At 34.1% G+C, this 25999-nt stretch overlaps 1 protein-coding gene across 2 annotated transcripts; it reads right to left on the reverse strand.

Moving 5' to 3' along the window:
• Window positions 1–7961: 7961 nt before the first annotated feature.
• LOC143051881 (uncharacterized) lies at window positions 7962–24249 on the reverse strand. Of its 2 annotated transcripts, none has more exons than XM_076224874.1 (6): window positions 24117–24249; window positions 17228–19140; window positions 14374–15591; window positions 13444–13666; window positions 12201–12284; window positions 7962–11447 (listed from the first exon to the last, which is right to left on the reverse strand). In XM_076224874.1, the coding sequence occupies exons 2-6, from the start codon at window positions 19094–19096 to the stop codon at window positions 10393–10395; spliced, it is 4449 nt and encodes a 1482-aa protein (XP_076080989.1). In that variant the 5' UTR covers window positions 19097–19140; window positions 24117–24249; the 3' UTR covers window positions 7962–10392. The 2 variants fall into 2 exon arrangements, with proteins under 2 accessions (XP_076080989.1, XP_076080988.1); XM_076224873.1 differs by having other exon boundaries at window positions 24108–24249.
• Window positions 24250–25999: the final 1750 nt, after the last annotated feature.

Here is a 25999-nt window from a genome sequence, read left to right on the forward strand (position 1 = left end):
GGTCTGGGCGGGAGGAAATCTTTGGTATTACAAAATAGCATACAGTTAGACCAATCAAAATGTGTGAAATGAGACATATTACAAAATTGCCAATGTCTTTTTTTTGTAAAGTTTGCTTCCAAAATGTTGTATGAAAACTTGAAAATCGTTGTAGAATGGCTTTGGGAAGAAATAATTGTACATTGGACTATTCATAGAATCCGCATTATCAATAAATGCTGGACCTGCACTTGGTTTTAGATATTTTTTCAAAAAAATTAAAAAAAAAACCCACTACCAATGGACTATTAAAATTCGTTAATTGAAGGAAGTTCCATCAATGATGAGAAAAAAATGAGAACAAACATGCGAACAGTCTTCATAACACAGAAAACTGAAGATTGAGCTCTGATGTAAACTAATGTCTGTATTTGTGCCTCGGAAGGTATGCAATAAATGTCTATAACCTACATACATCCTCCATGTCGTTAGTAGCTAATTTACGTCGATAAGTCCGATTCTGTATGGAAATTTAACAATGAGAAAAACACTAACCAACTTAATGGTAAACCTTATACTTGTGACTATCATATCAACTAGGAGATATCTATTCCATTACAAGTCTCTCATCTATTATGTTATGACGGCAATCAGCCGTCTTTATAACGCAGATCTTTCATTTTATGACGGCACATTTATCGTCGTTATAACACAGATCTTTCATGTTTTGACGGCACATCCGTCAATATTATGACACAGATCTTTCATGTTTTTGACGGCACATCCGTCGACATTATGACACAGATTTTTTAATGTTATGATTGCACATCCGTTACCATTAAAACGAAAATCATGCATGTTATGACGGCATATCCGCCAACATTAAAACGCAGATCTTTTATGTTTTGACGGGACATCCGTCAATATTATGACATGGATCTTTCATGTTATAACGGCACATCCGTCGACAATATGACACAGATTTTTAAATGTTATGATGGCACATCCGCCACCATAAAAACGCAGATCTTTCATGTTATGACGGCACATCCGTCGACATTATGACACAGTTTTTTTATGTTATGATTGCACATCCGTCACCATTAAAACGCAGATTTAAGGGTAGATAGTTTATTCTCATAAAACCATGATAGTACAAAGGTTACAGAGAAGTTTAAAAAATAATATACATAATAACAAAAATAAAAATGCATTAAAAGAGGGACGAAAGATACCAAAGGGACAGTCAAACTCATAAATCCAAAACAAACTGACAACGCCATGGCTAAAAATGAAAAAGACAAACAGAAAAACAATTGTACACATGACACAACATAGAAAACTAAAGAATAAACAACACGAACCCCACCAAAAACTACGGGTGATCTCAGGTGCTCCGGAAGGGTAAGCAGATCCTGCTCCACATGTGGCACCCGTCGTGTTGCTTATGTGATTACAAATCCGGTAAATAGTCTAATTCGGTAGGTCACATTCATGAAAGGGAATTCGGTAGGTCACATTCATAAAATGCATAAAATATTATCGGATGAGATAACATTTAAAAGAATATATAATTATATATACTTAAACAGTCAAATATGAAAGTTAAAATTGTATAAAGAAATACTTTTTGTGTATAAGTATGATATAGATGTTAATCTGATGAACATTTATACCTATTGTCAGATTTGCTCTAAATGCTTTAGTTTCAGCGATATAAGCCAAAAAACTGCATTTTACACCTATGTTCTATTTTTAGTCATGTTAGCCATATTGGTCAAATAAGTCAAGCTGTACAGAAACTGAACAGTAGACTGTCACTCTTTATAGGAGTTATTGTCCTTAAATGACGACTTTTTTAGCAAACAATAAAGCAGATAAAAGAGAACCTAACCAGACAAAAAGGTCAGCAAAACAAGTACAACGAAAAAGTGATTTTTTTCATAAATTTTGTGCTCGTCTACAAAGTTGGAGAGTGTCATTGTTTGGATACTAGTATGCACACATACCTAGGTGAACGTCTTTTATAGGGAATATGGTTGTTTTTCATGCACAGAATGTTAATGAGAATGGATCAAGTAATGAAAACTAGTTTAACCCCGTCTTGTTTAAATAGCGGTCTTAGCTAAATTACAAGTTTTATTTACACTAGATATCTAAGTGCTTTCAAATCAAACACATCAAACGACTGGATAACAACTGTCATATTCCTGACTTGGTACATGCATTTTCTGAAGTAGAAAATAGTGGATTAGACCTGGTTTTATAGCAAGCTACATATAGATTAGACCGTTGGTTTTCCTGTTTGAATGGTTTCACACTAAGTAATTTTTGTGACTGTGTGGCAGTAAGTTCGTTGTGAGCAAAGGCTTCGTGTTGAAGGCCATAATTTGACCTATAATGAGTTTCTTTTACACATTGTGGCTTATAGGTGAAGAGTTGGCACTCATAACAAATTTTCTTACATCTATGTAACTGCAAATTCAGTATCTAATGCACAAGAAGGGTAATAACATTAACTGCACCAATTGCGTTGCACCAGATGCACGTGTTAGCCTTAAATGTCTCTTTGGTGATGCTCTAGACATAAATATTTCAAAATTATAGACTTATTCAACAAGAGAGCACATTCTGAAATGTCTCGTGTGTTTTACCGAAGATTTATTTCATGTCTGTACCACGAGTATCACATAAACTTAACATTATCTATGATCTATAAAAATGTAGTTCCGGTCAGATGAACCAAGCCACACGGACTTGACCTTCTTTCAATCATTGTATACCCTTAATATAGTGGCCCTATCTCTTATAGTACCTGAGAAACAAATCAAACCACAAAATCTTAACATTAACCATGAACCATGAAAACAGTCAAGGTAATATGAACCTTGCCAGACAGACATTAGGTTTCTCTTTTAAATCGTTTTACATTTGTGATTCCAGGGCCTTTTAAAGCTAACTGTGCAATATGAGCTTTGCTCATTGTTAAAGGCCATACGGTGAGCTATAACTGCTAATTTCTGTGTCATTTGGTCTCTCCTGTAGAGTTGTCTCATTGGCAGTCATACCACATCTTCTTTTTTATATGTACACCTTACAATCATTCCTTAGGCAAGAAAAAAAGGGCTGAATTAACCAGAGTACAAAAATTATAGCCTTCTACTGCCAAGTTGTCAAACAAGAGGCTCTCAAGAGCCTGAATCTCTCACCTTGATTTTTTGGCATTTATCTTTCGTTTAAGAGTTTAAGTGTCCAATTTCATTGTAGTTTGTTTTTTTGGTTTAATGTATATTAATAAGTCTTAGAAAACATAATAAACAAATTGTGTAAAATTGTACTTAAAGGGCAATAATTTAATTTTGGATGTAACGCGTCTTCTGATTGGTTAACGTTATTTTGTTATCAGCCCATAGACATAATTTAGTCATGTGACCGTGACGTCATCAACGTTTTTTCATGGTTTTCTACGGTTTAAAATGGAATTTAGAATTAAATTATAAGAAATGACTAATATTTTTTCCGTCTTTTCGAAATAACATAAAAAATGTGGTGCACACTGTTAAATAACCCGGTACGCGCGTTATTCAATGTGCACCAAATTTTTTATGTTATTTCTTCATAGACAGAAAAAATATTACTTTGCTGAACATATTTGCTGTTTACAGCTTATCTTTATCATTAATACTATTCAAGATAATAACCAAAAATTGCTAAATTTCCTGAAAATTACCAATTTAGTGGCAGCAACCCAACAATGGGTTATGAGATTCATCTGTAAATGTCAGGGCTGATAGAACTTTACATTATAAACAAATTGTGTTAAATTGTCCTTAAAGGGCAATAACTCTTTAAGGGGTCAATTGACAATTTTGGTCGTATAAACTTGTTTGTAGATCTTACTTTGCTGAACATATTTGCTGTTTACACTTTATCTTTATCATTAATAGTATTCAAGATAACCAAAAACTGCAAAATTTCCTAAAAATTACCAATTTAGTGGCAGCAACCCAACAATGGGTCATTAGATTCATCTGAAAATTTCAGGCTGATAGAACATTACCTTATAAACACTATAACCCCACGTCAGATTTGCTCTAACTGCTTTGGTTTTTGAGATATAAGCCAAAAACTGCATTTTACCCCTATGTTCTATTTTTAGCCATGGCGGCCATGTTTTTTTACAACAGAAAATAAAACACAAACTTTATTCTAGACATTCTAAGGATCATACAGCTTAAGCTTGGTTTGAATTGGTTCAGTGGTTTCAGAAAAGAAGATATTTTAAAGTTAGAAAACATGATAAACCAGATGCTCCGCGGGGCGTAGCTTTATACGACCGCAGAGGTTGAACCCTGAACGGTTAGGGCAAGTATGGACACAACATTCAAGCTGGATTCAGCTCTAAATTTGGATTGTGATTAAATAGTTGACACAGCATAGGTTTCTGACACAGAATGAATGTGTTCTAATGAACTTAAAATTTTTGTTTCTCTTAGAGCAATTCACTATGCTGTTGAATATTAATCCTCTCAAAAAAATGTTTGAAGAAATTTTCTTTTTTATTTATGAAATTTCAAATGAGAAAAATTGAACCCAATTTTTTTAATCACATCCCCCTTTCCCTTATTCCAAAACTAATCTCAATTAAAATTTCTAATGGAGTTTGCAACAATAACTACTCATTTAAATACATCATAAAACATTAAGATGTAAAAAAACTGCTTGTTATCACTGAATGGTAAAGATTATTTTAATTTATCAGTTGGTAGTAAAAAGTGAATATACATTGTATATTGTATATAACAAAGATTTAAGTTGATTCTGGACAAAGAAAGATAACTCCAATTAAAAAAAAATCTTGCTATTGCACAATATTTTGCAATTAGATATTTCTTGCTTACTATTCTGGACAAAGAAAGATAACTCTAATTAAAAAAAAATTTGATATTTCACAATATTGTGCAATTAGATATTTCTTGCCATTGCGCAATACTGTGCAATTGAAAAGACTTGCTATTACACAATACTTAATATAATAATTTTAGATCCTGATTTGGACCAACTTGAAAACTGGGCCCATAATAAACAAGAGTGCACACGCTGAAATGTCTCGCCTTCTATACTAATCATTGATATTATGTTGATAGTCCTAAGTAAAAAAGCTAAGCTTTATAACAACTGTACCATAAACTTAACATTAACCAAGATAACTAAACAAAGACCAATGAACCTTGAAAATGAGGTCAAGGTCAGATGAACCATGCCAGCCAGACATGTACAGCTAACAATGCTTCTATACAACATATATAGTTGACCTATTACTTATAGTTTAAGAAAAATAGACCAAAACACAAAAACTTAACACTGTGCAATGAACCGTGAAAATGAGGTTACGGTCAAATAAAACCTGCGCGACTGACATAAAGATCATAAAATATTTCCATACACCAAATATAGTTGACCTATGGCATATAGTATTAGATAAAAAGACCAAAACTCAAAAACTTAACTTTGACCACTGAACCATGAAAATGAGGTCAAGGTCACATGACATCTGCCCGCTAGACATGTATACCTTACAATCATTCCATACAACAAATATAGTAGACCTATTGCATATAGTATGAGAACAACAGACCAAAACACAAAAATTTAACTATAACCACTGAACCATGAAAATGAGGTCAAGGTCAGATGACACCTGCCAGTTGGACATGTACACCTTACAGTCCTTCCATACACCGAATATACTAGCCCTATTGCTTATAGTATCTGAGATATGGACTTGACCACCAAAACTTAACCTTGTTCACTGATCCATGAAATGAGGTCGAGGTCAAGTGAAAACTGTCTGACAGACATGAGGACCTTGCAAGGTACGCACATATCAAATATAGTTATCCTATTACTTATAATAAGAGAGAATTCAACATTACAAAAAATTTGAACTTTTTTATCAAGTGGTCACTGAACCATGAAAATGAGGTCAAGGACATTGGACATGTGACTGACGGAAACTTCGTAACATGAGGCATCTATATACAAAGTATGAAGCATCCAGGTCTTCCACCTTCTAAAACATAAAGCTTTTAAGAAGTTAGCTAACGCCGCCGCCGTAGCCGCCGTAGCCGCCGCCGCCGCCCCCGGATCACTATCCCTATGTCGAGCTTTCTGCAACAAAAGTTGCAGGCTCGACAAAAATCTAAGTACATTTTTGGATTCAGCATATCAAAGAACTTCAAGATTTCAATTTTTGTTAAAATCAGACTAAGTTTAATTTTGGACCCTTTGGACTTTAGTGTAGACCAATTTGAAAACAGGACCAAAAATGAAGAATCTACATACACAGTTAGATTTGGAATATCAAAGAACCCCATTTATTCAATTTTTGATGAAATCAAACAAAGTTTAATTTTGGACCCCGATTTGGACCAACTTGAAAACTGGGCCAATAATCAAGAATCTAAGTACATTTTTAGATTCAGCATATCAAAGAACCTAACTGATTCATTTTTTGTCAAAATCAAACTAAGTTTAATTTTGGACCCTTTGGACCTTAATGTAGACCAATTTGAAAACGGGACCAAAAGTTAAGAATCTACATACACAGTCATGACAGTTAGATTCAGCATATCAAAGAACCCCAATTATTCAATTTTGATGAAATCAAACAAAAGTTTAATTTTGGACCCTTTGGGCCCCTTATTATGTTGGGACCAAAACTCCCAAAATCAAACCCAACCTTTCTTTTATGGTCATAAACCTTGTGTTTAAATTTCATAGATTTCTATTTACTTATACTAACGTTATGGTGCGAAAACCAAGAAAAATGCTTATTTGGGTCCCTTTTTGGCCCCTAATTCCTAAACTGTTGGGACCTAAACTCCCAAAATCAATACCAACCTTCCTTTTGTAGTCATTAACATTGTGTTTAAATTTCATTGATTTCTATTTACTTAAACTAATGTTATTGTGCGAAAACCAAGAATAATGCTTATTTGGGCCCTTTTTTGGCCCCTAATTCCTAAACTGTTGAGACCAAAACTCCCAAAATCAATCCCAACCGTTCTTTTGTGGTCATAAACCTTGTGTCAAAATTTCATAGATTTCTATTAACTTAAACTAAAGTTATAGTGCGAAAACCAAGAAAATGCTTATTTGGGCCCTTTTTGGCCCCTAATTCCTAAAATGTTGGACCAAAACTCCCAAAATCAATACCAACCTTCCTTTTGTGGTCATAAACCTTGTGTTAAAATTTCATAGATTTCCATTCACTTTTACTAAAGTTAGAGTGCGAAAACTAAAAGTATTCGGACGCCGGACGACGACGACGACGACAACGACGCCGACGCCAACGTGATAGCAATATACGACGAAAATTTTTTCAAAATTTGCGGTCGTATAACAAATTGTGTTAAATTGTCCTTAAAGGGCAAAAACTCTTTATGTGGTCAATTGACACTTTTGGTCATATGAAATTATTTGTAGATCTTACTTTGCTGAAAATATTTGCTGTTTACACTTTATCTTTATCATTAATAGTATTCAAGATAATAACCAAAAACTGCAAAATTTCCTGAAATTACCAATTTAATGGCAGCAACCCAACAATGGGTCATTAGATTCATCTGAAAATTTCAGGGCTGATAGAACGTTACCTTATAAACACTTTAACCCCACTTCAGATTGCTTTAACTGCTTTGGTTTTTGAGATATAAGCCAAAAACTGCAGTTTACCCCTATGTTCTATTTTTAGCCATGGTGGCCATGTTTTTTGACAAAACAGAAAATAAAACACAAACTTGATTTTAGATACCCTAAGGATCATTCAGCTTAAGTTTGGTTAGAATTGGTTCAGTAGTTTCAGAGGAGAAGATTTTTGAAATAGTTCACACCAGACAGACGACAACGACGGACGCCAAGTGATGGCCAAGTGATTCCTTCGGAACGGTGAGCTAAAAAGGTCAAAATAGTCTAAAAAGTGAAGTTTGATATTTTAATGTAATTATATCAACAATGTAACTCAAACTGATTAACAATGAAACGTTAACTAATACAATGTAGTAAGGTAATTATCAGTGAATATAAATTTCAAAAGTTACTTTATCCTGATACTTCTGAGTACATATTTGAAACAATGAAACAACGGGTGTCTATAGTCAATTTTTCAACAACAAATAAATTAAGTATGTTCACTTCTATAGTTTTAGAACTTTTGTTAGATATCCTGAATCCTCTGGTTTTATCCCTTAAACCTTTTGTTCACTTACCACTACTGTTCTTACCATAAATTGATTACATTTAGTTCAAAATGTCCACTTTGAAAATCTTATAAAATCCTTGTAATTTTTTCATTGTTTTTGAAAGAAGAAATGTTCCAATATAAAATAATGTAAATACTGAACCATGCCGATTGCTTCAAAAATCAAAGTAACAAACATTATATTAATATTTTATTTGGAAAAATGAAGGGGAAAAAAACCAGATAAAACTATTCAAAGTTATATAGAATTTTTCAATGTACTTTTAAACAAGCTCAAATTTAAGTTTGCCAAAAAATAAACTAAACTCTGAAGAAAAAATAAAACCCTTTCAAAATTGTTTTGTAAAAACGTATCTTTTTATATTCCCAACAAGGAAAATTGTTAAAAAAATATTAAAATGCATTTTTATAATTTGTTACACATAAGCGAAATAGCACACATTCCAAACAATATTGCAATTCATGTTATTCAAAATAAAAACATTATTCAAGTTTGAATACTTATCCTAAATGCACATGACACAAGTAAATATACATGATATAAAATACACAACTTTCTGCATGCAATTTGATTAAATTTTAAATGCAAGAATATATCCCCTTTTAAAGGAAAAAGAAAACATAGACATTGTTAAAAAAATTATAGGAATATCCTTGACCTTTTATATAAAGAATGAAATTTGATTTTCCAATAATTTTTTGTCATAAAAATCATCTTGCAAATAGCATGCATAAATATCTCAATAAACATGTCATATGCACAATATACACAATCATTTTAAATACAAACCAATAACTTAACAAAGAAAAAACAGCTTTCATTGTACAATGTTGTATAACTTACTTAAACGTAAATCATATATATAAACAGGATAAACAACCTCTATAAAACTTAACCCATGGATCTGAATGAGGATCTTTCATTTCATTATATTTTGAATCAGTAAAATTTTCATAAAAATTTCTTTGCGATTAAATTTATCTTTAATTACATGATTTCAGATGAATTTGAGCCGCCACAAATATCCTGATCGAGGAAACATGGTTTTCATTTTTTACTTGGGGGGACTTATCAACTTGTAGTGTAAAATAACCATGATAATAAAATAATGTATCCTCAATCTAAAAATATGCTGTCAATCATTTCTAAAAATAGACATTCCTTTCTTAATTTTATTCATCTTCAACATGATTAATCATTTCTTACATCAGAATTCATTAAATTTTACTGCAAAATTAAAGAACAGTGTGTTCTAAATGCTTGTTAATAAATGTAATTTTTTATCTAAGTAATTAAAGTTGCCCTAAATTCATAATCATTTCAAATATTAAAATGAAGTTATTATTATGAACACAATACAATTTTCAAAAAAATTTATACATGTTTAATGTTATACATAACAATTCCATTTCAGTATTGCTACATGTATTTACATGATATATACATGTACAAACAAGAGGATTCTGAAAAAGTTATTCCATTAAAATATATGGGGGAAGGTAGGAAAGGACTTTAGAATATATATCCCTACAACCAAGAACCATTTTTTAGATAATTTTGCATAATGGTATCAGAGGCATACTGAAAAAAGACCAATGACCCACATTCAATAATTAAACTTCCCTTCTACCCTATCATAACATTTTAATGGAATAGCCCGGAACAAACCTTTTCTGCTGTATAGCTAGTGTTCAGTGAATCATTTTATAACAAGTGATAACTCCTGACAAACAGCGACAACACTCTAATTTAACACCTAATTACTTGTACATATATCAGAATTATTCCATGCATTATGCTCTACAATACACCAATCAAAGTTGTAAAAAGGGTTGTATTGTTAACCCGAAACACTGCAGGTAGTTTTGATTTTGGCCTTGCACTTTTATAATAGATTTATTTCAGTTTTAAAACATAAATGTCTATGAGTATTTTAATGCAGATTTCCTAAATCGTTCTTCCTAATTTAATACATAATTTAGAAAAATGATTTTTTCCTTCACATCAGTTTTATGACAGAACAAGTCTAATTGTATCACCCCAAACACCCCTTCCATTATATCAGTTCTATGAAAGGATAACCATGATAACAGTCTGAACATCTAATGGTATCACCATACACACCACTTCCTTAATAATAATATCAGTTCTATGAAAGGATAACAGTTTGATTATCTTCTGGTATCACCACATATACCACTTCCTCCCCATTCTCCATTCCTTCATAAATGATTCCTTCTGGCAAGTTGATAGTTGTAGTACCATCAAATAGAGTTGTCCCCCCTGAGGCAGTGATTTCTCCAGACTCTGAATCGAACTGGATATGCTGTACAGCATTAGTCGAGTCTCCTTCTGAAGTCTGTATCTCGTACGACCCTGGGACCGTCTGTGTTGTCTCTATGACCTCCTCATTGGCCGCAGGCTGCGACATGCTGTTGACAGCAATTTCACTGAAGTTACGAAGTGTATCGTCTTCAACAATGACGTGAGTCGTAGTTGCTTCGTCATCTGGATGCAATTCAACGATCTGAAACTTTGGAGTTGCTGGGTCTGGCCGTTGTATAATTCGGATGTTATTCTCAATATAGCTATCAGTATCTGGATTAGATGGATCGTCGTGAATTTGTTTAATATGACGATTGAGCTTCGTCTTCTCTAAGAATCCTTTATTGCAGATTTTACACTGGTACCTATAGACGCCCTCGTGTGAATCTAGATGGCTCTGAAGTTTGAACTTTAACCTGAAACCTTTACCACAAATGTGACAAATATGGGGTGTGATACCCGTATGAATGTAGGTGTGGAATTTCATCCTCTCTTTCGACACAAATCCCTGTCCACAATAACTGCATTTAAAGGGCCGTTCTCCAGTATGTAATCTCCGATGTGTCTGCAGTGCCCCCATCTGGATAAATGCACGATTACAAATGTCACAGACGTACGGTTTCTCACCTGTGTGCCGCCTCCTGTGGCATTTTAATATGTTTGGCTGTGAGAACCCAATGCCACAAAATTCGCATTTGTAGGGCTTGTCCTTTGAGTGGATTCGCTGATGTTTCTGGAGGTCAGCATTCTCAAAGAATTTCTTGCCACACTCCTCGCACTCAAAATTACGTATCTGAGTATGGAGGAAGGTATGGCGATTTAAATGTGAGAGCTGGATAAATGCCTTGCCGCATATCTTGCAAGAGTAAGGTCTCTCACCTGAAACAGATATTTGTAATTATTAAATAACAGTAGATTGATGTCATTTTTTTATTCATTTTCAAAACTAGCACATCTTTGATGTAAGCTGTAAAAGTTGACAAACATTCAGACTTGTACAAGAGGAATGATTAACATTGAAATTGTGAACTTGTAAATCATATTTGTTTTTTTTTGTTTTATACAAAAATCAGACAGCTATTTTTAGTTGTGTATTAATTGCTATGTACTCTGGGTTTTGCTCATTGATGAAGCCACTATGGTGATCTATAGTTGCTAAGGTCTACATAATTTGGTCTCTGTTGAAAACATGTCATACCCCCACCAACATATTTTCATATTACATGACCACTCATTTCAGGAGTCTTATATCCTTTAAAAGATTACCTATGCAATTCATGTTAAATCATTCATTATATTAAAATGTAATTTCTAGACTCCTGTGATCCCTTCCCTTATTCTGTAAAGGTGACACTTCCCCCAAATTTTGTCCTTTGTCCCCCCTTATTCTGTTCTGTAACCCCCCCCCTAATCTGTCCTGTAACTCCCCTTTCTTATTCTGTCAAGTAACACCTCTCCCTTATTCTGTCCTTTACTTCCTCCACCTGTGATCTTTTCCCTTTCTACTGTAACTGTCCTCCTTATTCTAGATCTGTTCTGTACCCCCTCCCCCTCCCATTTTAATTATTCCATTTATAACGCCCCCTCCCCCCTTTAATCATGCTTATTCTGTCCTGTAATCTGTATACTCACCGCTATGTATTCTTTGATGATTCTGAAGACTCCTTTTCTCTGTAAAACCTTTCCCACATTCTTCACACTTGAATGGTCTTTCACCTGTTGAAAAAAAAAGAAACATGATAAAATTAAAATTCACTTGAGTTGTCATGACTTTAAAGATGTTCCTTTTTTTCTTTCTTTTGTCACACATATTCCTGAGGTAATATTTTTTTGCATTTTTATCTCTAACATGATCAAACAATACTATTTCCATTTACTCTTGTACATTTTTTTCTGCAGGATTTTTTTACAAGTAAGCTATTGAACCATGGGTCCTAAGTGGTAAAGTTGAAGCCTTCTCTTTGAAACTTTTGGAAGCCATCACAATTTGATTGACCACTATTACAACTGCATATATTTTCAATTGTGACATGTTTATGGTCTAATTAACACCTTTGATGGTCTTTAATCTGTTGATTACTTTATCATGGGTTAACTAGTGTTATCACTTCGATTTACACGATTCATGTTTACTTTGCAATTTCCTTCAATCCAGACTATTTGTAACCTTCGTTTCTAAAGGCCTTAATTTTTATTTTTAGAAACTAAAATCCATGAATTTAAAAACCCACGCCCATGTAAATATTGCTCAAACCACGAAAATTGATTATACCCACAAATTAAAGTACTTTCACAGTAGTTTGTCTTTTTATCGTTTTTTACCGTGGCTCTTGTCAATTTTTCTTTGACTAATATGTATATGAGTTTTGAATATACAATGTACCTAGCTATTTTTTTTATCTCCTATTTAAGGTGGTACCTAACACTACAAGGAGATAACTCTGTAAAATCAGCTAAACGTTTTAATTACGTTGTGTTGTTAAGGGAATATTTAGCTTCTCAATGATCAAAATAAGTGTTTGTCAAACTGCTATATAACCAGTGTATTTTTTCTGATAAAACGGTTGGTAGCAATTTTTGAAATTTTCATATTTTTGTCAAAGGGTCAAAGTAAATACTTTTGTTAAAATTTTATGAAAATCAAATTAATTCTAGTTAAAGTGTTGGGTACCACCTTAATATGTTCTCTTCCTTTTTTCTAGAACTAAATTCTGATTTGTTTCGTCAACTTTGGATTTTCTATATATATGTTTCTTATTCAAAATAGATTAATGTGTCTGCAGAAATTCTTGACTACTAGTAATTGTGATCATCAGACTTTCGTTCAATTAGTCAAACTCAGAGAATTTATAAAACGGAATGATGATATACCAACCTGTATGTTTAATCAAATGTCTCTTACGATGACCATTGCTATAGAAGACCTTGTCACAGAATGGACATGGATACTCCTTCCTGTTGCCGTCCTCCTCAGCGGACTTGTGGATAAACCTGATGTGTTTCCGTAGTGTATCTGGATCTTTGTACGCCTTGGCACAGTACGTGCACTCATAACAACGGACAGTCGAATGAGTCATGATGTGTCTTTTCAAATGTGCCTGTGAAAAAGGTACAATTCATTAAATAAAGATGATAGCTACAATATTGTTTTTGACTTTTGGTAATTTATTCAGAATCCTCTAGTGATATCCATTTTAAATTGTGGTGCATTTTTTAGCACAAGTTGTTGTTGCTCAGTCTTCAGTTTTCTATGAGATGTTTTGTGTACTATCTCTTTTTTTCTTTTTTAGCCATGAGGGGGGATAGGAGGGGTCTCACGAAATCCCGGGTTTAAAAACATGAAATCCTGAGGTCCCCTCTTTTTGGGAAAAAATTTGGTTGCTTATATAGGGAATCATTGAAGCATGACTGGAGCGGGTCCCCTCTTAGGTCAGTCAGTGGGCCCCCACTTATGAAAATTTCTGGATCCGCCACTGGGTGGAAATTGATAAGATTAGAAAATACTAAACCCACATCAAGAAAATGTATGCTTTTTTTAAATCCCTTTGAATATGTATATGTACATGTTCCATGTGAGCTAGGCTGTATTTTGACCTCAAATTCTTTACTTTTTATTCATTGTGACGTGGATGGAGAGTTGTCTCATAGGCAATTTTATCACATCTTCTTAGTCATGTTAGTTCTATGCTACATTTTTATATGAGAATTCTGGGTTTTTTTTTTAAATCCCCACCACAAAATAAAATAATTTTTTTTCTTAAACTGTGTGTATTAGTATTGAGACTAAACAACTATGGTACGTTACCTGTTTAAAGAAACGTTTCGGACACTGATCACACTGGAATATTCTGTCCTCAGCTTCTGTATGGGTCCTTATATGCTGTTGATATTCATGCAGATTGTCGAACGTTTTATCGCAATATCTACAATTATAAACTTTGTCCATCACTTCTGGAGCTGTGTGGCGCTGTTTATGTTTCTGCAGATATTTAGCCAAAGCAAAGCCTTTTCCGCAGTCGTCGCACAAGAATGGCTTGGCTTCGTTATGGGTCTTTTCATGTTCTTTCAATGCATATAGAAACCTGAAGGATTTCTCACAATGTTCACACTGGTGTTGCCGTTCAGAATGGACAGAGTCCTTGTGACGAACAAGTTTCTTCTGTGTTGGGAACTTGGACTGACAAACAGGGCATTCAAATGGCCTCTCTTCCGAATGTTTCTCCTCCAAATGAGCATCCAGCATAAATTGAGTGGTGAAATGGGTTTGACAATACTGACAGGTCTTTAAGTCTGCTTCACTGTTACTGGCTAAAAGTTCTTCTTCTGAAGAAATAATTTTCCCACGAGCAGCCTTGATGAACGAATGGACTCTCATCATGTGCTGTTGTAAGTCGTATTTTCTCATGAATCTTTTGGAGCAGACCTCACAGGTGAATTTTTTATTTCCTGTGTGGGTGACAAGATGGTTTCTCATGTATTTAGAATTTTTGAATTTCATGAAGCAGATGCCACATTCAGCTGATTCTAAATCGACCATGGACTCAATAACTGAAATATCTACAAGTGCTTCTTCATCATCGTTGTAAATAACCGCAGCCACTTCACCATCCTCATCGAGTTCAATACCTTCAGCTGATTCTTCTTGTTTAATCACTCGTACTTCCATCACATCATCTTCTTCGTCCTCATCAATATCTTCATCTTTAACGGCAACAGAAACAAGACTTTCAAAAATCTTCAACTGAACTGGATCCAATTCAACATTCTCCTCTTTAGCTTTCTCCATTGTTTTCTTAGCAGCTTCAGATAACAGGGATAAAGCATTCTTTGGTTGTTTTTTTGGTCGGTAAGAACTCTTTATCTTCGTACCAGTTGCTGGTGTAGCCAGTGATCTCCTGATCCTTTTTGCAAGAGGCGTCCATGTTTCGTCATCAGTAATTTTACGTTTACCATCCAAAGCTCCGTCATCTAAAATTTCCTCATCCTCCTCATTTTCTTCGTCGTCTTCATCTCCTTCTTTCACCTAAAATAAAATTGTCAAAATATATGTAGTTATATCCACCTGTCCACATTTGCCTGTAATTCAAAGTGGTTTTTGTTTCTTGCTGTATATATATATATATATATATATATCATATATATATTTGTTTTTTTGTTCATTATTTCAAGCATAAATCAGGCCATTAGTTTTCAAGTTTGAACTGTTTCAGGCCTTTATTGTACATGTTGTATGTGGTGTGAGTTTTGCCCATTGATGGAGGTCATGGCAGTGAGTTTAATGCATTTAATCAACATCATTTGAAATCTGGTGTTGAGTTATCTTCTTGGCCGTCATGCCACACATATCTTATATATATATATGTATAAACAGACTAGATAAAACTTTTTTCCTAATAGAAAGAGGTATTGAGTAGATAATATCTATAGATTTATATATTATATATTGCTATTATATTTGTGTATATTATGTTGTAAATTGGAAGTTATAAATACTAAAAATTAAAAAAAAACAAACTTTTTTTCATCGTCTTTATCAGTGTTTATTATGATTTCTTTTGTTTTCTTTTAAAAAACGATCACATGCAACACTGCACAATAAAATGCATGGACAAATTAAGTACAGGTATATATGTATTGTGTTAAAAAAAAAAATATTTGTTACATTTTTATTATTGCAAAAATTGATACTATAACACAAATCAGTGGCATTTCAAAATTCCAGAGCATTTCCTGAAATAATTCATTTCACATTTTGTTGTGCTTTGAACCGATCTATTGAGTTAACCCTTTTTGCAACTGATTTTAAAAGTTTGTTCTTATGTTGTGCTCTTACACTACTTTCCAGGACAGTGAGGTTACTGGAAGGTTAAGCTCTCACAAATAAATATTTTTTAAAAAGTTAAGCGATTAATTTTCTAATTTAAATTGTTTAACATTTTTCATTTGTGGCTTTTATATTTGACTAAGGGCTATTCCAGAAAAAAATGTATGGGGGGGGGGGGAGGGGGGGAGGCAGTTTTTGTCAGCACCCGCCACCCAGACAATCGTAATTGAGAATTATAGTGCATTATAGTGTGAAAAGTTGCTCTGATACCCATCACCTATGTATTATTAATACAATGTGCCTTCCAACCCCCCAATACATTTTTTTCTGGAATAGCCCTAAACACACGATACAGTATGGGTTTTTCTCAATATTGAAGGCAGTGCAGTGGCCTACAAATGCATAATATCCAAAACGTTTGAACTCTGGTGAAGAGTTGTTTCATTCATTGTAATTGGCAATCATTTTGAATCATATTTATAACTATCTGCTTTTTTTCTGTTCAAGCAAAACTCGTTTAAAGTGTTTACACTGCTTGTATAAGGGAGCTTCCATTTGATTTTTATGGGGGGGCTAGGATGAAATTTGAAAAAAATAGGCAGGACAGGAGTTTTGAGTAAAAAAAAAAGGCAGGATGAGCAACTTGGTAAAAAAAAAGGCAGGATGACAATTTGTGTAAAAAAAGTCAGGATAAACTAGTAAAAAAAAAGGCAGGACCGAATAGAGTAAAAAATAAAAAGGCAGGACAAGGATTACAACTAAAAAAAAAAGCAGGACAAAATTTTTCATCCTAGCCCCCCCATAAAAATCAAATGGTAGCTCCCTAAGTACTAACCTCGCCTTCCTCTCTCTCGTCCTGATCTTTATGTTCTTCTGTCTTCACCCCTTCTTCACTCGGATCAACTTCCATTTTTTCTTCAATAGCCTTTTCTTCAGAGCTTCCTTCCTCAACAGAATGTTCCACAGGTTCTTGTGGTATGTCCATTAACCCTAAGCTCTCCTGTAGCAATGCCATCTTCTCTGCACTTGCCTCTAATTCTACTACCTGTACCTGTTCAGCACTTTCATTGCTCTCAACTTTCTGCTGACCTTCCTGTACCACTATTACCTGGCCTGTTACAGCATCAACCTCTACTATTTGTACTTCCTGTTGCGCAGTCTGTACATCTCCATCATTTACAGTCTCTGTTTCCATGGTTTCTGAAGCTTTTATATCTTCCGTTTCCTCTTCATTTGTCTCAACATTTGAAGATGGTTCTTCCGGTTCTATGACGGGCTCTTGTTGACCCTCTACTGCCACTGCTTGATATGTTACAGCCTCTAATTCTACCTCCTCTTTATCATCATCAATGGCATCAATACTCACTTCTGTTTCTTTCGTTCCCATGAGGACAACAACTTTCTTTTCTGCCGATTTTGGCTTCGGCATGACCATGACTCTTGTGGATGGGGTAACAGGCTTCTTTTCTACTTTTAAAACTGCAGGTTGGGGAACACTTTGTCTTTTCAGCCCTTCAGGCGTAACAACAAGAATCTTCTTAACCTCAGTTGCCTTACTACGAGAAACAGGTGTTGAAATTTCCTTAGAAACACCAGGAGGTCTGACTAGTATGGTTTCCATGGGCGTATCAATGTCTTTTTCCTCAGATTTATTTTGGTTATCACTATCATTTGTTTCCTTTACAGAGCTTTCAACTGTGTCAGCAGAATCTTTTTCCGATTCAGAAGGCTCAGATTTTTTAAGGTCCTTGCTAGTTTCTGTTTCTGCTTTGTCATTTCCACTCTTTGGATTTATATTTGCTTTTAATTCTGGTTTTCTTCTTGGTGTCTCTCTAGGCTTTTCTTTTGGTGTTTCTTTAGACTTTTCTTTGGATGTCACTTTAGGCTTTTCTTTTGGAGTGTCCTTGGCCTTTTCCTTTGGAGTCTCTTTAGCTTTTTCTCTGTTAGTTCTGGCCTTAGGTGTAGAAGTGGCTGATCCCGGCTCTTTCTTAATAGTTTTTACCATATTTGGAGTACCTGTTTCAGCCTTCTTACATCTCCGCTGATGATCCTCAAGGAGATATTCTACGGAGAAAGATTGCCCACATTCACAACTAAAACCAGTCTTCCTTCTAGTTGACATGTGGAAGGTATCATCTGGCTCAGACTTGATTATGACTGTCCCACGGCCTGGTAACGTTACTTCAATCCTTTCTTTATCACTCCCACTGTTCAGATCAGACTCTGTTGTATCTGTGTCATTTAAATCTCTTTTAGGTCGACCACGTCCTCTTTTTTCATCGCTAGGAGAGCCAATTTCATCGTTTCCATCTTTTTCCTCATTTTTCTTTGGTCTACCCCTGCCTTTCTTTGACTCTTCACTATCTTTTACAGCAGGTGTCCCAGGTGTGTCTTTTCTTGATCGCCCTCGGACTCTCCTTTCAGGTGTTTCTGTTGTTTCTGGTACTAGTATGTCTTTTTTTGTCCTCCCTTGCCTCTTCCTTGTAGAATCCGTACTGGTTTCCTCTTCCTCATCTATTGCATCCTTGTTAGGAGTTGACAAGTCTTTCTTTGGTCGTCCACGCCCTCTTGAATTTCCATCAGATACTTCTTCAGCCGTTGCATCTTTTTTATTTGTATCCTTTTTCTGATCATCCTTTAAATCTCCATCTGAGTCTTCTACTTTTTTATTTGCTGCTGCGGCTCTTCTCGGGGTGGTAGGCATGTTGACCTCTTGACGTTATTTCTGTACAGCCATTAACTAAAAACCTAGAATGAAAAAGAAATGCATTAAAGTTCATTCAAATATTTATATAGACATAATTACTAAATAGTACTATTACATGTATTTATACTGTAAATTCGAAAATTATTGCATGCATCTATTATCATGATTATTGCGATTTTGTCATTTTCATTTTTGGACTTAAATGCGATTTGAATTTTTGTGATATTGAGAAAAATCCCTGTCATGTCTAATTAATTCATATAAAAATTTCAAAATGTGAGTTTAAATTAAATTGCAATTATAACCCTATCACATTTTTCGAAATAATAAAAACATCGCAATAACTTCTGAATTTACAGTACTTATTTCAGCAAAAATTTACTCAACCTTCTCACATTCTCACCAGATCATGATGTTGCCTATGAAACGAAATCTTGTGTAGTCATTGATGTGACAGTGTATGATCATGAATCAACATCATTTGGTCTACGTTTGATCATTGATTGTCTCATTGGCAATCATAATCACATCTTTCAATTTATATAACATGTGGAGCAGGATCTGCTGACCCTTTGGAAGCACCCGAGATGACCCCCAGTTTTTAGGTGGGGTTTTGTGTTGCTTAGTCATTAGTTTACCATGTTGTGTTTTATGTACTAATGTCTGTCTCTCAGTCTGTTTGTTTTTACTTTTTAAGCCATGGTGTTGGATGAAATTTGAAAAAAATAGGCAGGACAGGAGTTTTGAGTAAAAAAAAAGCAGGATGAGACACTTGCAAAAAAAAAAGTCAGGACGACAATTTCGGTAAAAAAAAGTCAGGATAAACAAAAAAAAAAGGCAGGACCGAACAGAGTGAAAAATAAAAAGGCAGGACAAAGATTACAGCTAAAAAAAATGCAGGACAAAATTTTTCATCCTAGCCCCCCCCCATAAAAATCAAATGGTAGCTCCCTTAAGTTGATTCAAGGAACAAAATGAATTCAAACAATAGAACAGAATTTGATTAATATCTTTTGAAATACTTTTCAAAAATTTGAGTCGAGAACAACTGAATCTAGTCATGTCACAGGACTTGGGTTCCAGTTTTCATCAATGCCAAAGTCTTCTCAGACTCTACACATGAGGCCCTGTCTAATAGGCCTGTCAGTGTACATGCAATCATTGGATTTGTATCCTGGTTTTTTAAGTTGAAAAAAGTTTATTCAAATGCAATCAATAACCAGATGCTCCGCAGGACGCAGCTTTATACGACCACATAGTTCGTACCGTGAACATTTGGGCAAGTATGGACACAACATTCAAGCTTGATACAGCTTGGAATTTGGATTGTGATTAAATAGTTGACACAACACAGGTTTCTGACACATAATGAATGTGGTCTAAGAACTTAAATTAAAAACTTTAAATTTTAAATTGGACATTACCTATATCCAATATCCAAAACCTAAATACATGGTTAGATTCAGCATATCAAAGAACCCCAAGAATTCAATTTTTGATGAAATCAAATAAATTTTAAATTTGGACCCTTAATCCCTCAATGTGGACCAATCTGATAACCGGGCCCAAACATTAAAAATCTAAATACATCGTTAGATTTAAAAAAAAACATATATCAAAGAACCCCATATATACAATTTTTGTTGAAATCAAACAAAGTTTAATTTTGGACCGCAATCTGGACCAACTTGAAAACTGGGCCTATAATCAAAAATCTAACTTCCCTGGTCTCAATCCAATAACTGTGAAGTGATATGGTGATCATATCTCTGAGAATCATATATATCATAATCAGTAGCCTATTCATAATTATTCAAAATGTTACAAATAACTATTGATAACTATTTACACCACTGTGTTGATGCCACTGCTGGTGGACATTTCGTCCCCGAGGGTATCACCAGCCCAGTAGTCAGCACTTCGGTGTTGACATGAATATCAATTATGTGGTCATTTTTATAAATTTCCTGTTTACAAAACTTTATTTTTTTCGAAAAACTAAGGATTTTCTTATCCCAGGAATAGATTACCTTAGCAGTATGTGGCACAACTTTTTGGAATTTGAAAACAACAATAAAAAAACATAGGTCACCGATGAGTTAAAAAAGATATTTCAATTACAAAATGTATAATGCCAAAAAATGGCATTTTTGCACCAAAGGTAAAAAATTTGGAGCTTTTTCAATGATATCTACATTTTAAAAGTCACCTGGGGCCAACACAAATTGATTTTTTGGAATAATTTTTGTACCATATGATAAAGTAACAACTACTAAAGGTAATTAATAAAATTTGTAATGAAAAATAAATGTTTAATTTTATTCTGAAAATCTTATACCTGCAAACCTCCTTAAACTTAATATACATTTTCCGCTTCTACAGGAAAATGATATTATTTCGTCTTAGATTTTATGCATATATAACAATTCCCAATTGGGATAAAAATTCCCAATTTGATGTTCAAGGGACCCATTTGATATGAAAACACCTGGAATCGTCCCTGGTAATGAATCCCTATCAGAGGGTGGTAAACAGTGATTTTGCTAGCGCTCGTCACTTTCGTATTTTACGAAAGGGTTTTCTCATTGACGAAAGTTTTTCAAATCAATTTCGTCACTTTAATTTTGAAAGTGTAAAAAGAATTTCGCAATAAAAACTATAAATCTACCTGTCTTCATGTTTTTGACAAGTTTATGACCTCCAGGTAATTAACATTTTCAACAGGTGTTTCAAGTTGATTACAACTAATCCGCTTATCGCCATCAGATGGGTCACTTATCCGTTATTTATTAATTAACCCCATAATTGAATGACCATCATTATTATTTCCCCAGGAAAATCAGTCAGTCGGCATTTCAACAACCAGGAGTATAATTTCGTCATTTAATCAAAAATGTAACAACCCGGACAGTTCGCATTTGAATTTCAATATTTCCCAAACGATCACAATCTGAAGATAGTTTGTCGTAGATTCGTCATTCGAAGGCATTTTCGTCATATTTGATTTAAATTTTCCTAAAAAACTTTCTAAAATAAAGAACTTTAATGTTTTTATTCAAAAAGTTCACGAGAAAATGTTTTAAACAGGTGCTTCCTGTATTGTGTTTTACGCATGTGTGAAAGTATTCCTTTGACTATTTATAGACATTAAAAACGTAAAATACGAAATCATTTAGAATCAATTAAACGAGAGAGACAAATATATATCTCTTACTAAAGGAATTTAAATCGAAAAATGATAATTTCCTGATGAATCCGGACTCGTTTTGAATTTATTATCCACGTGTCACTTCCCGTTTTCGTTTCATTTTAAAACCGAAAGTAGTAAACGTGATCTAGTGTTGATTTGTTTACAACCTCCTTTCAGTCATTATAATCGATCCAGAAAGGATTTTTATACATTTCCAACTTGATAGAAATGATTTCCAAATATCGACTTAGACGTTTTATAAGGATAATAATTATGCAGTGAAATAATCATTGCAAATTAATTTCTGCTGTGATTCCTTGTTTAAAAAAAAAATAGAATCCAACTTTTGTTGATCAGGAATGACCCCTGGAACAAACTGAAGAGAAATTGTGAACTAAATTTCTGGATTCCATGTCAGAATCTTTCATAATAATGGCCAATACAGTCAAATCATACATTAACTGCCAATCAAGCTGGTGCCTCAATCCCTTAAAATCTGACTACATGTAAGTCAAAAGATGAAGCTAGTATTAATATACATCATTGTTCCATTGCTTTTACACAAAATAAGGTTGATTTTAATAGCGCGCAAAAGTGACTAAAGCCCTCAAAATCCTAGCTTAAACCCTGGTGGTAAAGGGTTATTTTCCTTTTTATTTCATGTATTTTCGTGTTTAGACATTTTATAAAATTTCTTGTTTTCTTGTGTTTTGTCCGACATGAGTGCTTCGTGTTTCCCCTTATTTTTTCCCCCGTGTTTTGTTTTTGTACACCTGATTTCTCGTGCTTGTCATGTCTGTGATTAAAAAATAAACAGGGACTAAATTATGAAGATTGTTTTAAAGCATGTGTTCCCGGAATATCAATTTCTATCAAATTATTTTTGAATATTTTTGTCTCTTTCAAATCAGATGCAAGTAGCTGATACTAAAAGATGACTGCAGGGTCCTCATGTCCATTAATAATGATTATTTGATTTCCAAGAAGAGCTGAGTAATAACTTTTCCTTTATATTTACGATTATGTTTCTCGTGCATCATTTTTCTCAATTTTTATTTTCGGTGCAACGTTTTTGCGATTTTTATTTCAGGTGTTTCCGTGTTCAGAAAAAAAAGCCTTGCCAGACGTCATAACTATTTTGACTATCTCCTATCATAATGATGAACTGTCAAACTATCAAACCTCAAACCATCATGGGATTAACCATCTAGTTACCACTGCACCACCAGAAAAAATAATTGAAATAGTTAAAACTGCGAAAGATCACCGATATATTTTTAATCTGTTTTGAAGAACAAAAGTCAAAACGAATATAATTTCACTTAAGACATGTATATTTTTTGTACTCTTTTACTTTTCATGCTTTTAGGGATAGAGGACATAGAGCAGCTGTTATGTTTAAGATTGAGATTAGTAGTCCAAACAACCAATTTTGAGCTACGACAATCTTGGTATAGACTTAGTTTAGTGTAGTTCTCGTTCGATATATGAACTTTGAGGCCTCTTTAAGTCAGATAATTTTGGCAGAGATCCACCGTAAAGACAAAATGAAAGATTATCCATGAAAACGGAGAGGCTTCATTTTATTGAATAGAAGATGTGAATCTTGAAAATATTTGAATAAATATTGCTAAACTTCAAAATTGCGGATTTTGTTTTGCCTTCGAATATTACTTTTTGGGCCAAATAAGTTTCCTGGCCGGATACGGGTTCGACCACGCACCATTTTATCGCTTAGCCACCTTACGGAGCTTCAGCTTTTAGAGCCATATTTGTCTTAAAACATTTTTGGAATAAACAAAATAAATTATTGTTTACCTTTCTTACTTTTATAACACACAAATATGGATGCATGTAATTTTATCAGGTTTCTTTCAAATCGGTTCAAACGGGAACAAAATGGCGGAAAATCCAGCGCGTCCGTCATCCACCCAAAAATGTATTACGTCATAGTCATTAGAACGTTTGAATGAATGTAACTGGACATGCAAAGTAAGAACACCATTAACATTGATTCATTAAGCGCCCCCTATGATCATGTGGTCAGTGCTAAAAATAATTCAAAGGTTATTTTACTTGATTAATGAATAAAAACAGTGGCGGATTCAGGGGGGGGCGTAGAGGGCGTACGCCCCCCCTTTGCTCGGACTTTTTTTTTTTTTTTTTGTAAAATTATTTTATCAGTCGAGACTAGACTTCGTGAACTTTGCCATTTCCCGAGTATTTAATTTTTATACGACAATTCTTTACTTAATATAAAGATATTTTTCGGTGGTATTTACTGATTGTCAAAGTCATGTGATTTGCTATGGTGGAGTTGACCAGTGCGTTGAAAAAACGGCACACGACGGTCATTTTGAAATTAAAATTACAGTAATAAACATTGCTTAGGCTGAGGATGTCATGACAATCAGGAAACCTTCAAAGCAACACAGGATTGAGCAAGAACGTATTGACTTCTATTTCACTATTCCACCAAACAGAAAGTAATAGTAAATACTCTATAGACTATTGCACCCTCAAGAAAAAGAAATTCCACAATATTATTTACCTACGAAAACATGTTTAACCCCAAATGCACCAGCTTATTTTATAAATAACAAATTGAATAAAGAACCCCTGTCACCCCGCCTCATTTTTGCGCTTGTTCCAAGTCAGGAGCCTCTAGACTTTGTAAGTCTTGTATTATTTTATTTTTAGTTTCTTGTGTACAATTTGGAAATTAGTATGGCGTTCATTATCACTGAACTATATTTGTTAAGGGACCAGCTGAAGGACGCCTCCAGGTGCGGAAATTTCTCGCTACATTGAACACCTGTTCGTGACCTTCTGCTGTTGTTTTTTTGTGGTCGGGTTGTTGTCTCTTTGACACATTCCCCATTTCCATTCTCAATTTTAGTATAAGCTCTATAAGAATTTCAAGTCTCAGGTACGAACCATTTGATTTGAGGAGACAGTCTTAGATATTTGAGAGAGAAAAATTGACTCTGATTCTTGCCTTGAACAAAAATTCTGAACCGTATCTGGATTAAAAACAATAGTCTTGTCCAGTTTTTTGCTATTAAAAACGAAAATTTCCAACAAAATTATTTAGCATGAAATGAACATGATGAAAAAAACGGGCGTAGTTTTTTTGGGGCCGGGGTTTGCGTGTCTGACTTGAATGTCTGTTTCGCCGGACTTATATATATTGAATACTTTGTAACCTGCCTACTGGGTGTGACCTTTATGTCTCCATTTGTCGACCATCAGTCTAAATTCGTTGTCATTTCAGACACTTTCGTAATCTTTGGGGGATTTGGAACCCCTCACTTCCGTTCTCTAAGTTATGTTGGGTGAAACATATATCAATCAAACATTTTGATAAAAACTGCTTGTTTGTCTTTTTTAACTCGTGTTGGTCGTATTGTAAATTTCATCGAATGTCCATGTCCATAAAAAAATGTCCAACCCTTACACTTTTAATACAGCAACTATAAAATATACATGCCCCAAGCCAGGAACCGTTTAAATTGTGCATATTACACTTATTTTATGTTTTTAGCCGAAAAAAGGTCCCAAAAATTTTTCGCCTCGCTTCGCTCGGCGACATTTATAATCTTCGCCCCCCCCTTTACAAAATCCTGGATCCGCCCCTGAAAAACTTTATAAAAGAACATCAAGTGTTTTGCTTAACCTAATCAAAGTATAAATTTTGTTCATTTAAAATG

The sequence above is a fragment of the Mytilus galloprovincialis genome, chromosome 11 (assembly GCF_965363235.1).
Source record: "Mytilus galloprovincialis chromosome 11, xbMytGall1.hap1.1, whole genome shotgun sequence".
In the NCBI taxonomy this organism is placed as follows: Eukaryota; Metazoa; Mollusca; class Bivalvia; order Mytilida; family Mytilidae; genus Mytilus; species Mytilus galloprovincialis.

Coding starts and splice junctions, on each gene's coding strand:
- LOC143051881 (XM_076224874.1), bottom strand. CDS start 19,096: ATGCCTACCACCCCGAGAAGAGCCGCAGCAGCAAATAAAAAAGTAGAA. Junction 15,592..17,227: donor ACGAGAGAGAGGAAGGCGAG/GTTAGTACTTAG, acceptor ATTTTATTTTAG/GTGAAAGAAGGAGATGAAGA. Junction 11,448..12,200: donor TCATCAAAGAATACATAGCG/GTGAGTATACAG, acceptor TATCTGTTTCAG/GTGAGAGACCTTACTCTTGC.